The sequence below is a fragment of the Accipiter gentilis genome, chromosome 9 (assembly GCF_929443795.1).
Source record: "Accipiter gentilis chromosome 9, bAccGen1.1, whole genome shotgun sequence".
NCBI classification, from domain to species: Eukaryota; Metazoa; Chordata; class Aves; order Accipitriformes; family Accipitridae; genus Astur; species Astur gentilis.
Genome location: NC_064888.1, coordinates 28,190,967 through 28,207,114, shown reverse-complemented (window position 1 = coordinate 28,207,114; position 16,148 = coordinate 28,190,967). Strand labels below are relative to the sequence as shown.

General features: G+C 57.2%; 1 protein-coding gene across 2 annotated transcripts in view; it reads right to left on the bottom strand.

Moving 5' to 3' along the window:
• SLIT1 (slit guidance ligand 1) overlaps positions 1-16,148 on the bottom strand; it is a 65,218-nt gene that overhangs the window by 35,516 nt on the left and 13,554 nt on the right. For both annotated transcript variants that reach the window (XM_049811226.1, XM_049811228.1), the window contains exon 4: positions 15,896-15,967. In XM_049811226.1, the coding sequence (XP_049667183.1) occupies positions 15,896-15,967 (72 nt within the window). The remainder of the gene's footprint in view (positions 1-15,895; positions 15,968-16,148) is intronic.

Genomic DNA, 16,148 nt, shown 5'->3' with positions numbered 1-16,148 from the left:
ACATGGGTTTTACACAGAGCTGCTCCTGCCCTTGAGAGGGTCATTAGCATGTTAAAAGCCGTCAGAGTGGGGCTGATGGAAGGGCTCTGCTGGAGGGACCGCCCCAGCGCTCTGCCCGGGGCCGGTGGGATGCGAGGGGGCTTTTTGCTGTTGGGGGAACACGGCGATCTCCACCCTGCCCAAATTTCCCCTTTCCTGAGCACAAAAGCTGTGCTCTCAGCCACCCGGCAAGCAGCATCCCCAGCTCTGCCTGCTGCTGCACCGGGGAGCACAGCGGACGGGGCACCTGGGGGTACCCCGGGGCTGGTGGGTGGCCGGGGCAGTTCATTGTGCAGAGGAATTACAAAGGGGACACAAAGAGCCACACACCGCATTTTGTGTGAGCTTCCTCTCCCGGGCCGCCCGGGCCTTTCTTTTGCCATGTTGAGGGTGAGCTTTCTGCGTAAATCCCCGGGGGCGCGGGGGAGAAAAGGTGTCTTTGTGAAAGAGGCTGGAAAAAAAGGGGAAAAAAAAGAAGCAAAAGCACAAAACCCAGACCCAGCAGTGGCAGGCTGCAAGGACAGGAGCACAAAGATTCCCAGAGCATGTAAAGACATTCCTACAACTGGGGGATCAGGGGTCGGCAGGCTGCGAGGACACAGGGGTGTTTGCACGCACTGCCCTGCTCACGGGGGCACCGATGACACCCCCCAGCATCCCACTGCTCTGCACGCGTTGTCCCCAAATGTACAGCCAGGGTGGGACTTTCCCAGAGCCACATCCCCAGCTACAGCCAGCTTTTGCCTTCTCACTGTCCCAGGAACAATTTCAGGGGACCAGCAGCCAGGAAAACCCCACGGCTGGACAACCTGTAAGCATTCCCTTTTGGCCTCACTGTCATGGTCACGGCTGGCATCTCTCTGCAAAGGGATGGGAACAGGAGAGAAGCAGATCCTGCCCGGCTCTGCAGGGACGGGGGCACTGGAGGAAGAGCAGTTGTGATGGGCAAGGGAGCGGCGTAGGAGAGAGACACCATCTTCAACCACCACCGCCATTTGCCCTGTGAACTCCAAGCCAGAGCCCTTGCAAAGCTCAGCCAGCACCTAACCCGGCAAGGTACTCTGCAGCTCATAAAATCAAAGCAAAGCCGTCTTTTCCTTTTACCGTGCTAGTAAAATATAACTCTGCCTAAGATGCTCAGACAGGATTGCAGCGCAGGGGTCAGGAAGGCCACGGCTGAACATCCCCCGGGGAGAGCGTGGGAAGACAGGCACCAGCGGATCCCCCCTGGCCTGGCTGAGCAGCATGGGCAGCCTGGGACATCTCCCGCCCCGGTAGCCCCCCGGCTGTGGCAGCCCCATCCCCACCAGCAGACGTGCCTGCTCAGGCATCGCCTCGCATCGTCCTGGATGGAGAAGAGCCTCTGCAGCCGGCTTTGCTCAGCCAGGCTTGCAAAGCAGGGATGCTTGAGGTCTTTGCAAGCAATTAAGGTCCTGGCCTGGGATGCAGGTGCTGGATTGATGTCCCCAGTGCCCAGAGAGGGACAGCCAATGGGGTGCCATCCATCACCCAGAAGGGGACACTTTATCACCGGGACGCCTCTGCGCACCCGGCCCAGACACAGAGCCTTCCTTGGGATTCCTGCTCCAACCCTGTCCCTTCCCATTTTCACCATCAGGCAGAGAAGTACGATCTCCTTTGCAACTTCAAAGGACATCCAATCCACCTCTTCCCAGCTGAGTGTTCAATGGTTAACTGCTCTCCATGGTGAAAAAGCCAAATTTCATTCTAGTCTGAATTTGTCTGGTTCCAGCCTCCAGCTATTGAATGATTTTATGCTTTTTCTTTTCTTTTTCTTTTTTTACAAAATTAATGAGGTGCCTACAGTCAGGCTTCTCCCCATGCAGGTACACAGAGATGGGGATAAAATCCCCTCCTTACCTCCTCTTGCATACACTAAATAGGCTGAGCTTTTTAATTCTTTTCACTGGAAGGCAGGTTTTCCAGACCTTCAATTATACTGCACTTCCTCTCTGAGCACTTTCTAATTTCCCAACATGTCTCTAAACCATGGGCCCTGAAGCAGAAACAATGCTCAACAGAGGCCTCCCCGCTGCCCCCCAAAACAGCAACCCCCCCAGCCCTCGGTACCCAGAGCTGCTTTGCTCATCCATCACCCCAGAAGCTTCAGCGCTGGAAGCCTGCATCCCAAAGCATGCTGCCACGACGGCTGCTAAGTCTTTTTCAGTGTAACCACGTCCCCCGACGCTGTTCCCCGTCTTGTAGCTGTGACCTACATTTTTTTTTCCCCAGCTGCGTGACCTTGCACGAGGATGTTTTCCAGCGCCAGGTGTTTCAGGCAGAGCATCCCGCCGGACCAGCATCCCACCGGCATCCACAGTCCTGCTCCTTTCACCTATTGGTTCATGTTTGCTTCCAAACAGAGCTCTGTGACGGTGCAGGTCACTTCTTCCCCAGCTAGATCACCTACACCACCCACCTCACTGCACACCCTCGGCTGGGTGCAGAAAGATGAGGCAACAAGAGGCTAGAAGGCTTGGGGGTGGTTGGCAAAAGTCAATATTTTGCCACTGAAGATCCCAAGACCACTGTGGCTCTGCAGAGATGGTGAACATCAGTTCATCATCATCAGACCCCCGCTGCACCCTGCCAGAAAGGCGACCGCTCCAATTCCCCCAGGATGTCTACCAATGAAGCACATTGTCAGAAATGCTACACTGATTTTTGCAGAATATTAATGTTTTCATCGCAACATCCTCCAGGCAAGAGTAAAATGACTTGCAGAAGTCTCAGTATATCATGTCAGCACAGTCGCTACTTATCAACCCAATTTGTCAGCTCATCAAAAAAAATGATATCGGGTTTGTTTGACGAGAGCAATTTTCCATGTGGATTGGCATTAATTATCCTTTAATTCCTCCCTGATTGCCAACTGTATCGTTATTGTAGCAGGGATCGGTGTCAAGCTGGAGGCAGAGCAGCCGGCTGCTACCCGGGCGGAGGCGTCGCGGGGATGCTCTATCATCGCTCGCCGCGCCTCGGCCCAACCACTGCCGTGGGGGTTAATGACCTCGCCGTCACTCTCAAGGTGGCAAAATGACTGATGCATAGAAAGTGTCACATCCCTCCATGCGCAGCCCAGGTCCTGGCCAGGGGCAGTTGCTAAGAGACAAGACCAGGATGGAGGGAGTGAAGAAGGATGGGGGAGAGAGAGGATACGCTTTGCTGGACCCCACTGAGGCCAGATCCTGCCCCGGGGAGTGGGGGGCTTGCAAAGGCTCCCGGCATCAACACAGGTCCCGCACTTCGTGGAGCAACTGCTGTGCCACAAAACCACACGCAGGGCTGAAGGGGGACAGGAGGAGCCCAGCCGAGAGGGGCAGGCAGCGGGAGCTGGCAGCGCTGGGCTCGCGCCATCGGCACCGCACGCACGAGCTCCCTGCGGAGCGGCCGCAGCCCTTTCCAGCCACGTGCCTTCAATTCCCCGAGGCACAGAAGCGTGCCCCAGGGGCAGATGCAGCAACAGGCAGAGGGGCAGCCAGCCCTGGCAGCACACCAGCTGTGCCCCCAGCCCACCGCAGCCAGTGACCAGCCCAGGCTGACCCTTCAGCCCATCACCCATGTGGCTTTGCCTGTCCCTCCCGTGCCGGGGCACCTTCTGCCCCAAGGAGCGGGCTCAGGCCATGGCGGGGACCTCATGCTACCCAAGCAAAGAGTTGCGTTTGTGCAACCACCCCTGCCAGGGATGGGGACCTGCCTGCCCCATGAGCCCCATCCCTCAGGCAAGAGGCAACCCTGGCCACGGGCACGGGCTGGGGCGGTCCCCGGAGAAGCCAATATTTGCTTTCTTGCTGGTTAACCCTCAGGCTGAGGAATGCGGGGTCACCACCTGCACGGCTCCCTGGGGAGTCAGTTGTGCGTGGAGGGACACGGGGATGTCCCCTTTCGGCTGCGCTATTTATTTTCTCAATATTTGTGGAAGGAAATGAGAGCCGGGGGAACACTGGGCCAAGGATGGGCCAGGAGGGCTGGAAGACAGAGCCTCGGCTGAGGGTCAGCGGGTGAGGGAAGCCAGCCAGGGCTTCCCAACCGCCCTGTGTACCCCCCTGCCCAGACCCTCCTCAGCCCCCACCTTCTGCTGCAGCCCTTGTGGATCAGAAGTGCTGGTGTGGGTCTCCTCCTCTGCGCCTTGCCTCATCCCCTGGCTCAGCCATCTACTTGGATGCAGCTGAACAAGCTGGAGCAAACCGCTGCCTTCACAAAAAGCCATTGCAGGGTGAGTGGGCTCATTCTTGCCAGGAGCAGGGCTTTTCCAGCTTTCAGTAGCAAAAGGTACCACTCAATGCTCATTCCCATTAAAACTGATGGGCTCTTCTGCAGCCCACTCCCCTAAGAAGCTTAAAACACCTGCAAAATGATGAGCCATCCTACAGAACGGACGATATTCCCAGCAGCCAGCTGGCTCGCAGCTTATGTCCTGCTCCTGCTCTCAGCCATTAATAAAACTCCAAAGCAATGACCCTGCCCATGACCCTATGGTCACTGTCAGCAACACTGCTCCCCAGCAGCCCTTCACTCCTGCATGCTTCATCTCGCTTGGGATTGATGTGCTTCCAAGCTGGGCACTGCCACCAGACAGGCTGCAAACATGTAGACCTGGCACCACGTAGCAGGTGTGGAGAAGAAATCTGGCCATCAGTAGGAGGCACAGCCCTTGGAGAGCCGGGGAGGGCTGTCACCATGTCTCTAATCCCTACAGGTCTAGGAAATGTAACTGGCAGGGCCATGCAGGCAATTTAGCTCCTGTCTCTGGTACTCAGTTTTCCATCTATAAATAAGAAAAAATATGCTGATGTCTGCTGCAGTGGGGATGCTGGAGTGAGCGAGTGCCCCGAGGTACCCTAGAGCCCAGGGGGAGGGCGTCAAAGACTAAATATTATCATTCCTGACATTGCAACCAAGACTGCTGAGCAGAAACTGCCGCTCCAGCAGTGCTGCTGTGGCGGGCTGTATTTGCACTGCCAGCTAATGCTGGAGCTGAGGCACCTCCAAAAGCCAGACTCGCATGCAGCAGTTATCCCCAGCCCTGCATCCCCAGAGCCCATGGCGCTTGGAGGGGAGAGTGGAGCCTGCTGCACTCCATGCTCCAGGCCAGCCAGGGAAGGTTCCTCCTGTGGTGCATCTGTCTGCTCACCCTGGGCATGGTGCAGAGGCAGCCAGCACCCCAGGAGTCTCAGGGCACCCCAGTCCCACGGGCACAAGCTTGGAGCAAGCCACTCTGCTGTGGGAGAGCCAGGCAGCCACCCGCTGTAGCATCCCAGCTCCCAGCCCCAAGCTCCTTGCCAGCAGCCCCTGGCTGGGGTTGGGGTTGCGGGGGTGTTTCCCAGTCCAGGATGCCCATCTGGAACCCATTAGGCACCTTTAATCCCCCTCATCCATTCTGGTGCTGTCTGAGCTCCCCCCCACCAACACATACAACGCTGCCATTCAAGCAGTTAATTTAAACAAATTCTGCCCAGCCGCCACATCGAGAAGCGATGAAAAAGCCAAACGAAGCAGCTCAAAGCCAAGGGGGGAGTTGAAAAGAAAAGAAAAGAAAAGAAAAGAAAAGAAAAGAAAAGAAAAGAAAAGAAAAGAAAAGAAAAGAAAAGAAAAGAAAACCACTTGTCACGGCAGGGCTGATACCCAGAAAGACCAGCTGCATCCTCCCATCCCAGCCAGACCCAGTCCTCCCCTCTCGCAGGCAATCAGATACCATGCGGGCTGTGTAATTGGATGGCAAAGGATAGAGAGAGACATCTTAAAGCTTGGGTCTAATCTCATTAACACCCGGCTGCGGGGATGCTGTGAAATCGTAGGATGCAGGAATGAGCAACACGCTGCGCCCGTGGGGAAGAGAACAAGCGAGCCGGAGCAGGACGGCAATGCTGGGAGGTGGAAATGCCTCCGGTCAGAGAGCAAGAGCTGGAAACACCACTGTGTCCCGGGAATGCAGCCAGCCTCCCCTGCTTGCTTGCTCCTGTTTACCCCAGAAGCACAGACCCCCCTCACTACACTGCCCCAACTTTGTCCCCATGATTAGTAATTAATAGCACTGACAGTAATAGCCCAGCTGTGCAATGGAGAGGAGCTGCAATGGAGCAACCTTGGGGTGAAACCCCAATGCCAGGTACCTGCATCCCAACCCTACACCCTGTGCCATGTGTGCACCAGCACGGCACACGCTGATTTTGCATTTCCATCCCGCTTGCCGGGGACCAGCACGTACCCAGCAAAACACGCGACCGTGCGTTTTGCTGGGTACGTGCCAGTCCCCGGACAAACATCCCAAAAGGGTCCCGTGATGGGGTCAACCCCCAACCTGCATCCCCAGGCCCCCGTTGCTGAGGCGACCCGCAAGCCTGTGTTGCATAGCGACGGGCCAACGACGGCCCCTGGGAAAAAGCATCCCAGCCCAGGGGGAAGGGAAGGGGGGGAATGAAGTGCCCACCCACCTGTGGGGCTCGGAGCTGGACAAAAGCCCCTTTGAGTGTCGTACCAGGGATGGGGGGGGGGGGGTGGTGGTGGAAACACAGGACCAGGACTCCTGGGTCCCCTTCCCAGTTCTGCCATAGGAGGGTTCTATGGATGGAGGACTTCCCAGCTCTGGGGCAAGAGGCACTTTTTGGGAGCTTTTCCTGTGCTTTCCACATTTAACACTGTGTTCATGCAGTGGGGCTAATGCCCCTCACTCCTCTGTAGGATCCCAAAATTACCATTTCCCAAACACTCAAGAGGATGGTCAAGCTCTTCCCACTTGCACCTCCCAGAGAAACCTCTCTCCTCCAGCCCCAGGCCTGGAAAAAGCCTGAGCAACTTTATTTCTCTCCAGGCAACTCTGCCCCAAACACCACCCTCCATCAGAGGGGTGGTGAGGGCCAGAGGGGGAGAAGGGGGGGGCAAGGAAACCATTTTAAACCATCCCTGCCATTTCCTGCCTCCTGGTTTACAGAAAACAAGACAGCAAGACGTCTTTGGTTACCAACAGCTCCCTGAGGAGCAGTAAAAATTAATCCAGCTTTTCCTGTCCTGAAGGGAAATACAGACACAAATGGGAACCAAAGCCTCTGGGGGCAAAGGGGGTTGCAAAAACCATGGAGGGGCCAGGGGAGGCAGCCGGTAAGACCCCCTAATCCATGTGCTGCTTAGTTCTGGCAGGGCAGTGGGGGTCCTAACCACAGACGTCTGCATCTCGCTGGTTAAGTGAGGATAAGCCTGAGATGATAATTAATTTAACACAGATGAGAATCTGGGAAATGAATCCCCACCTCCCCAAACCCACCCCCAACACGCTGCCGGCCGGGTTTCTTTGCGCAGGGATGCCGACCGGCACGCACAGGGAAACAGGCTTTCCAAACCAGGACACGGCCAGCCCATCCCTGCGGATGGGGGACAGCTTCCCCTTGGCAACGCCTACAAGCCCTGCCGCACCAGGACTCCCTCTGGGCATGAGAAGGGGCATCTTCCCCGCTCACATACATTTGGTCTTTACAGCACTTCAGCGCTGGGAAAATTACCCACCTACTGCAGTGGGTAAAGCATCCCGCTGCCCCAGGCAGCTTGCTTGGCAAGAAGTTGGTGCTGGCACCCACCAAGCTGAGCTGCTGGTGTCGGGGCTGCAGGCTGCGTGGTCCAGCACCGATGCTGACAGCACCACGGGCCCCTCGGGAGCAGCAGAGAAGGGACGTGGCACAGGCACCGTTGCAGGCAGCAGTCGGAAGCAGTGCTGGAAACTGGTGACAGCTTGTTTTCGTGGCAGCCCCAGCAGGAGCAACAAGGGGGCCTAGCACCAATCCGCAGGAGAATCAACCAGCAAACACAGGTTAATTACCTGGCTCTGCACATTAACACATCTGTGGGATACATGTGCAGGGGTGCCAAGTTATAACTTACCCTAAAATCACTGCTTAAAACTTTTTTCTTCCACATCCTGGAAGTCAAATTACCAAAGGCTAATTCTGCTCACGACACTTTAATATCACTTTGAACCTTTCTACTATCTGAGCTGTGAAAACAGGAGGAAGGAAATGCTTTTATTCTGCTCTCAAAACATATGGACAAAGGGACTGGCTCCTCCAAGTGCTCTTTTAACTCTTTCAGGGGACCAAAGGTGGCCAAGGGGTGAATGTGGCACAATGCAGGCAATGAGCCGCAAGGCAGGGAGGGAATAAGTAATTCCCGTGTTTTAATAGCTGTGTAATTAGCACTGCTGCCCAGCACTAGGAAGACTTGATTTTCCATTGCTTTTTCCCATGAGTTGCAAATTCCCATTGGCTGGTGTGGCAGGGATCGCTGGGGAGCTGGGCAAGGATGCTCTGTACGATGCCATGTGGAGGTGGCACTTTGCAAAAAGGGGCAGGGGGCTGGAAGCTACACCTCACTACAGACACAGACCCCTTTCCTTTAATACCATTACAAAAGCCAAATCCAAGCCTGCACCCAAAGCAAGACTGAGGGTGCACCCGGCAGAGCTGGCAGCTCGAGGACGGAGCTCCAGGAGCAGGGCTCAACCCCACGCATTGCCAGGGAAACCTTGGAAGCGGCTCAACACCCAGAAAGCCGGAGCCGGCCGTGGGTCAGGAGCACAACAGAGTGCACGGAGGGAGGGGGCAGATTATCTCCAGGCAGCCGGCTGGCAATGCCCACTCCTGGCAGCCCCGGCTTGCCAGCAGGATAATGGCACAGAACAGAGCTGGGGGCCGGGGCACCCCTGTGCAGGGTCTGCACCATCAACCTGGTGGGAGGGGGCCCGGGCTGGTGGGAAGCAAAGCGGGAGGCTGCTTGGCAGCAGGTCGGGGCATGGCAGCGACTCTCACCCTGGCACTCCTGTGTCTCCAGAGACTGCAAGTCAGGTCCCAAAAAGCTTATGGAAGCACTTAAATCTAAAAAGGTCTTAAACAAGTGTTTAATTCGTGAGGCTTTGAGGCTTGGCTGTACTCAGGATCCCCCAGGGAGTCTTTCTGGGGCACCAAAAAAAAGCTGAGGTCTGTGGCACATTAACGATGGAGGAAGAAGGGGGAGAGCAAGCAGGCAGCGAGCAGCTCCCTGCACAACAGTGCCACTTCCCAGCAGGGACACCCAGCACAAAAACCCAGAGATGTCCTTACTGTGCCCATAAGGATGTTGTCCCCATGGGGACAGCAGTGCGAGGGCATGCAAACCTGCCTCGGCTTGGCCCCGGTGCAGCCCCCTGAGCCCCCCCTCCCCAGGCTGGGGGTGCCAGCCTCAGCCCCTCGCTGCCTGCCAGCCTGCCCTGCCGGGGAGGGGGCTGGCCGCCCGCCTGCCTGGCAGCATCTTTTCCTAGGTAACCTCCCCACCTATTAGTGGCACATTTGTTTCCCCGCGTTTCCTTAGAGCTGTCATGAGCCACACTGACTCTTTGTTCCAGGGGGCTGCGGAGAGGCCTCCCTTCCCCCGGCCTGGGGGGGGGGTAAATCTTGCAGTGCACAGACCCCGCAGTCCGCCCCCAGCTACTGGGGTAAACACACTCCCCTTCCTGATTGGTATTCGGGGGGACACGTCCCAGCCCGGCCCCCCCAGCCCCACTCTGTCCCCGACAGAAGAGGCTTTGTCGGGAGCGCGAGGGGGTACGGCACCCAGAGTCGAGGGGACAACGGCCGAAACATGGGCACGGTGACAGCGGGGACACTTGGCCCTCACCCAGCAAGGGGAGGGGGATGCTGCTGGAGGGAGGAACTGGGACAGAAATGCGAGATGCTGGGGAAGGGGAAGCAGGGACGTTTGCTCCCAGGGGCAGGCTGCTCTCGGCTCCGACCTTGGCACTTTGCTCTTGGGCCACGGAATTCTGCACAGGGACACCGGCACATACACACCTGTGCAAAAAGCGCGGCAAAGGGGCACACGCTCAGGGAGCCGAAGCCACCCTGCTCCAGCACGAAAAGATGAAAACACAATGCCGTGCCCGCAGGCCCCTTCCCACGCAGCGGCTGCAGGCTCCCAGGCGCACGCCGAGCTTGCTGGCTGCAGAACGACCACAAAACCTCGCCGGAGGTAGCGAACCTCAGCCAAAGCCCCAATGGGAGTGGCCGTGGGAGGACGGGGCGGGTGTCTGGCACAGGAGAGCCGGCACGCAGCCAGAGCCAGCCCACCACCACGGCCGGATTTCCAGGGAGCCAACATGCAGGCAGGCACCGAAAGTCCCCCACCAGATCAAAACCGGGGCTCGGGGCAAGCAAGTCCCCCAGGCTGGGAGGGGAGCAGAGCTGTGGCACCCACACCCCCCCCCGCACCCACACCTCCCACCTGGCACCCGCGCAGCCACCCACTGCAGAGGCACAGGACTGCTCCTCTACCCAGCCGCCACCGAGCACGCGGTTTTTGTCCCAACATTTCTCCATCTCTCCCTTTCCTATCCGGGGGTTTTCCCAGTACAGCAGCAAGAGGAACGGTCACTGATACAGTCTCGCAAGCAACACCTCCCACGCACAGCCAGCCCCACTCGAGCAGGGCCTGTTTTGTTATTCCTTTCTCCGACAGCTCCTTTTTCACTTGTCACCCTGTTTTGCTACTACTCAGCTCACAGCTTCCTCCCGCGTGGTTGTGGTCCTCTCCTTCTTGAAGGATGTCATTTGCATTTTCTCAAGTTATTTAGCAGCGCTCCATTTTTCTCTGCTTGTTTTTCTAAAGGCAATTAGGGCTGAGTTTGGCCAGATGCAGTGATGGTGCGAGGCACCTACCCCAGAGCTCACCAGAATGTAACCTCTCCTGCCCGGGCAGCACACCCAGTTGCAGTCCTCTCTGCGACTCAGTTCGAAACTCCCTCATCACTCAGATCTTTAAATACCCCTGGTCCAGAGGTGGTCTGGATCAGCCCCTGGTCTGTCTCAGCTCCCAGACAGAAGTAAGTGCAGAGCATCACTACTGCTCAGCAGGCTCCAGCCACAGGAGGAGAGTCTTGTAGGAGCATGACAATTCCCCCAGCTCCTACAGCATTTCACATGTCCCCAGCTCAGAAAGCCACCGGTCCTGATTGAGATGTTAAAGCTGTTTCCAGGGAGCCCCTGCCCTTACAGATGGGAGAGCAGCACCATGGCCCTTCCCCCTGGGCTTGGCTGCCAGCGCAGAAGCGGCACCGTCTCCTCCACCATTTTTGCTGGCGCAGGTCTGACAGGAACTGATGGGCTGCAGCCCGTGTCCTAAATCTTCCTCCTTCTGGAGACAAGACCTTTTCTCCCTACTCTCTGCTCATCCTCTCTCGGCTCCCACTCTGCTGAGCATGGAGCAGCTGCTGCAGCTTTTGGCAAGGGAAACCTCTGGGCGGCCACTCCTGGGGGGATACATCCAGCCGGGATTGCTGCTCCCCTGCGGGAGCATCTCCCCAGAGCTCCCCACAGCTGAGCACGCACCTCTCCGCTCTTCCCTCGTGCCAGCTCGGCTTTCCTTTGGAGAAAACCATTTATTTATAGCCATTCTGGCTGCCTTTAGCACATTTCGACAGCCCACGTCTTTGCCTCCCTGACGATGCGCCCGCAGCGTTTCTGTTCTCACCCTGCTGCTATGGCCATCCCAGCCTCCTCTCTCCTCCTCGCATCCCCCACCCAGCACCCCCAAAGGGACTTAAAAACGGCTTCAGGAGGAGGTTTTAAGAGAAGGTGGGGAGAAAGGGGAGACAAGGCTACAAAACTCCCCTCCCATCCTTTCCCCATCCCTCCCAAGGAAGCAGAAACTCAAGGGCTTGGGTCCCCGTCCCCCCCAAGGGAAAAAAATAACTCCTGGCAGCTCGGGAGAGATGCTGAAGCGAGGTCTGCCAGCACCCCCCTGACTCCCGGCGTGCCGCAGGGCTGCACCGGGGCACCGGTGCTGAGCCAGGATGTGCACAGCTGCGGGGCACCGGGGATCACCACTGGGCAGTGCAATAGCAGAGGTCACCTTCTTGCCTGGGTAATCCTCGATGGAAGGGAAGATCCATTTTTTATCAGCTCTCCACCTTGCAGGAGACGTGCTCTTCCCCAGCGAGCTGTGGGGGGGACCCCAGCCCCCCCAGCCCCACAATGCTTTGTTCTTCTGTCCAGTGCTGACAGTTTAATTAAACCCAGTTTGAGATGGGGTCACCAGGGTCAGGCGCTCTCCAGTGAAACCTCAGATCAACACCATTTTCAGCCACCAGGACTGCTTAATGAGTTATCCGCTTGTTGCGGCAGATATAAATAGGAAGGCCACGCGGAGAGTCCTCCTGCCTCCCAGCCCCTCTGCTGAGGCACTGGCACAGCCCCCCCAACCCCACCATCTCAGACCAAGACAGGCTTCGGGCAGGCGTCAGCTCAGTATTCCCAAATACCAAGGGGAAAACATTCTTCTCCAGGCGTCTCACCTCCCCCAAGCCCACCATCTCAGACCAAGACAGGCTTCGGGCAGGCGTCAGCTCAGTATTCCCAAATACCAAGGGGAAAACATTCTTCTCCAGGCGTCTCACCTCCCCCAAGCCCTCATGTGAGGTTTGCTTTCTGCTGGCCCTTTCCTGCCATTCCCCAGTTTATTTAAGCCCCGACGGATCAGGTTTAACTCCAACCCTTTCCATTATCCCAGTGCACAAATGCTCTTTATAGCCGAGATCCAAGTAACTAATTGCAGCTTGAGCCGGGCTGGGAGACCACAAAGCACCACCAACGTGGATTAGGCTTTGACACTCAGACCCAGGAGGCGGACAAACAGCTCTCCATCCTGACCTGAGCCTGAGGTCCTCCCCTCTGTGCTTGTGAGGTATTTCCATGAGGCTCGAGGTACAGTGGAAAACTGCTCTATGGGTATCACATACCCCACATTCAACAGACTTGCCTTAACCTGCTGCCGTGTTACTGATGTGTTGCTGAAGATGCATCAAGACTAAGGCTAGAAGAGGCTGGAGCGTCCAGGCCAGCACCCAGGTACCCATCTAAGCAACCCCCACTGGTTCCTGCATCCACCCCTGGCTTTCTGCCTCAGCTGCCACCCAGCTGCCAGACCTGGCAGCCTCATTTCCCAGCTAAACAGATCTCAGCCTGACTCGTTCAGCCAGTTTCTGCTAATTCAAGACCTCCCGGTATCAAGGTGCAACGACACGAGGACCTAGCAGGTACCTCCGGGAGCTTGAGGAGAACGTCGTGGGTGGCCGCAGTGGGCAGGGCATGGGGGGCACAGGCACTGCTTGCTGGAAATGGTCTGGAGACCAGAATCTGCAAGAGCACGGTGCTGCTAAAAGCCCTCTCTTCCCATCCCATCCCGTCCTGACCAGCACAGGTCCTGGCCTGCCTCCGGGGCAGGGAGAGGCCACAGAGCCACAGGGCCACCCCAGATCCATTTCAGCAGTTAAATAAGCACAAAGCCTGGCAGAGAGGCTCCGATTTCAGTTCAAGGCAAGCTGATTTCAATTTAGCTTAAACCTGCTCCCCACTGACTCATATCCCTGTAGCCTGAGCCAGGTTTGTGGCAATTTAAGAGCCTCCTTATGACCTCCCACACTGGCCGGACTAGCACCGGTCCAGTTCCCACCTCCTGTTAAGCCAGCGCGATGGTGTGCCTAGACAAGGTCTGGGCACCCCTGCTCTGCTGTACCCCCCAAACCATCCTTGGGCATCTCAGCAATGGACAGCCACAAGGAGAAGGAGCAGCAGGTCCTCCGGCACACAGGGCTTTGCTGCCCAAACACAGCACCTGAGGCTCTTCCCGGGCAGCGGCTCCTGATGTGCTCCCCGGGCAGACTCCAGCACTGCATCCCTGCCCTCGCTAACGCAGGCAGCGTGTGGGGTAACATGCTGCAGAGAAGGATGGCAGGCGGCTCAGTGTGTCCCCCATCCCCAACCCCACAGCTTGTCACAGAGACCGTCTGCTCTGAGCGTGCACCAAAGCTCTCCAGGACACGGCACCACCTATAGCTGAGGGGCTGCAAAAATCTAAGCCTGCTCACACAGCCCCAGATTACACAAGAAAAGCTCCAGGTGCTGGTGTCCAGGTGGTGGCTGTCACAGCAGAGATGGTCAGAAAACAGCTTCAAGGCAGGGCAGGAGGGAATAGGTTCCAGAAAACCACCACATGGCAGGAAGCAACAGCAAAGCAACAGGCAAAGGCTGAAATGAAACTGCGCACGGGGTGGGGGCGGGCTGCAAGAAGCATCTTGCACATCCCTCCTCACCCATGGCAGTATGTACAGCCCCAGCTCCACACGAGCCTGGGAGCTGTGGAGGGGCACATCGCACAGCCCACCCGGGAGGCTGTCCTTCTCCATCTCCCCAGTGAATTGTTGGGGTTTGCTTTTTGAAAGAGCCTGGTATTAAAATATAGAGAAGATTGAAAGGGAAAGATTAATGTTTGTAAAATAATTCTCTCAACTGTGTTTTTGTTATGCAATGGGCGGCTGGAGGAGGATGGGCCCTTTCTGGCTCCACGATACGGCACAGCTGAGCTCAACAAATGCCATTCGATAATTAATTGAACGCCTGTGCTATCAGCTGCCATTACCTAGGCCCATCTTTGGCACAGGCCCACCATTTCACACATCCCACGCTGGCAACCCACACAGCATTTTAACCCTTCATTACACCGCCTCCGGCTGGACTCCAGGACTGACTCCCTGGCACTGTCAGAATAAACCGGCATCACTGCTGAGCAAAACGGCTCAGCCGCAGCCTGCCTGCGTGGGCAGGGCTGCTTGGCCCTGACATGGTCATGCCTGTCCTGGCAATGTCTCAGCCCATTCAGTTATTTCATCCACTCCTACCCTGTGCCGGCAGGGACCTGGCATCCTCATTTCACAGCTGAGAAATGGAGATACAAGATGCAGTAAGCAGAGAGCTTGTGTCCCAGCCACAACTACCCTGCTCCTACACACTGCAAATCAGCCACAGGGTGTAAGCATCTTCTCCGAGAGATGGAGAGCACCCAGCCCCAGTTTGGCATGCACCCTCTCCTCCTCACAGCCCCCTTCCCAATGTACATGGTGCCTGACATAGCTGAGAGCCGGTAAATGCTTTGTTAAGAGGATTTCCTGCAGTTTGAAAAATGCTGCTGTTGCCCGAGCAAAGCAGCCCCAGGCAAGGGAAAGCCAATATGGAAAAAGGAGTATTTATCAAACCCCGGCAGCCCTTCTCTGGCAGCCTGCTGCTGCACGGAGGGAAGAGGGGTCTGCAGAGCTGGGGCTTGGACAACAGGAGCCGGTCCCTGGGGGTGCTTCTGTGGGTGCAGAGGGACAGGCAAGGATGGAGGCAGGCAGGGCTGTGCAGAGAAGGAGCAGCAGGCACAAGGGGCTGGATCTGCCCCAGGCAGGGCTTCCTCCTCCTTCCCCAGGCTGCCCTGGACACCAGCAGAGAGGCAGCTCTGGAGTGGGGCCATGGGGCTCTCTGGGCCCTGCAGAGGCCTCTCTGGGCAGGACTGACCCCTGGGGACATCACCCTTACCCTCCCTTCATGACAACCTGGTCTGGGGCATAAGGGCACCCCACCCCAGAGCCTGTGGTCTACACCCAGGGAGGAGGCTGCGGGGCTCACAGCAACTCTGAAACTGGCACTGTGCAGGCACAGCCCAGCTTAGCAGCGCCAGCCCCAGCCCAAACTTCCAGCACCTCCTTCCACATCCCCATGCACCGCAAGGACATTTAACACAGTCTTTAACAGCACTGGTCTCAGGCCTTCTGCAGGGCAAAGCCAATTCCCTGCCATGCTGCATGCTGGGGTCGCTCAGAAACAGGGTGCATTGCCCTGCCACACACCAGGCACTCACAGGGACAAAACACCAGTAACCACCAGCAACCCCCCCCCCAGAAACAGCACCCTCCCAGGATGTCAGTGCCCCTCCAAACCCCATCGCAGCCCCAAGCAGCCCCACAAGCAAGCCCATACCACCCACCGGTATGGAGGGTACTTACAGCCGTGACAGCGCCTGGTTGTTCTGGAAGAGGAGCTCAGGCAGGTTATGCAGCTGGTTGCGGTTCAGCCGTCTGCAGGAAAAGAAGAAAGGGTCAGGGTTTCAGGGGCAAAGCAATCACCCCACCTGCAACCCAACTGGCAGCTCTGGGCACAGCTGGGGTGCTTTGGCTCACTCAGAGGGGCCATTAGAGAAAAGAATCCCCACCTGGCAAGGACACCCCTGTCCCACCCACAGCACTCCCAGGCAGGGGC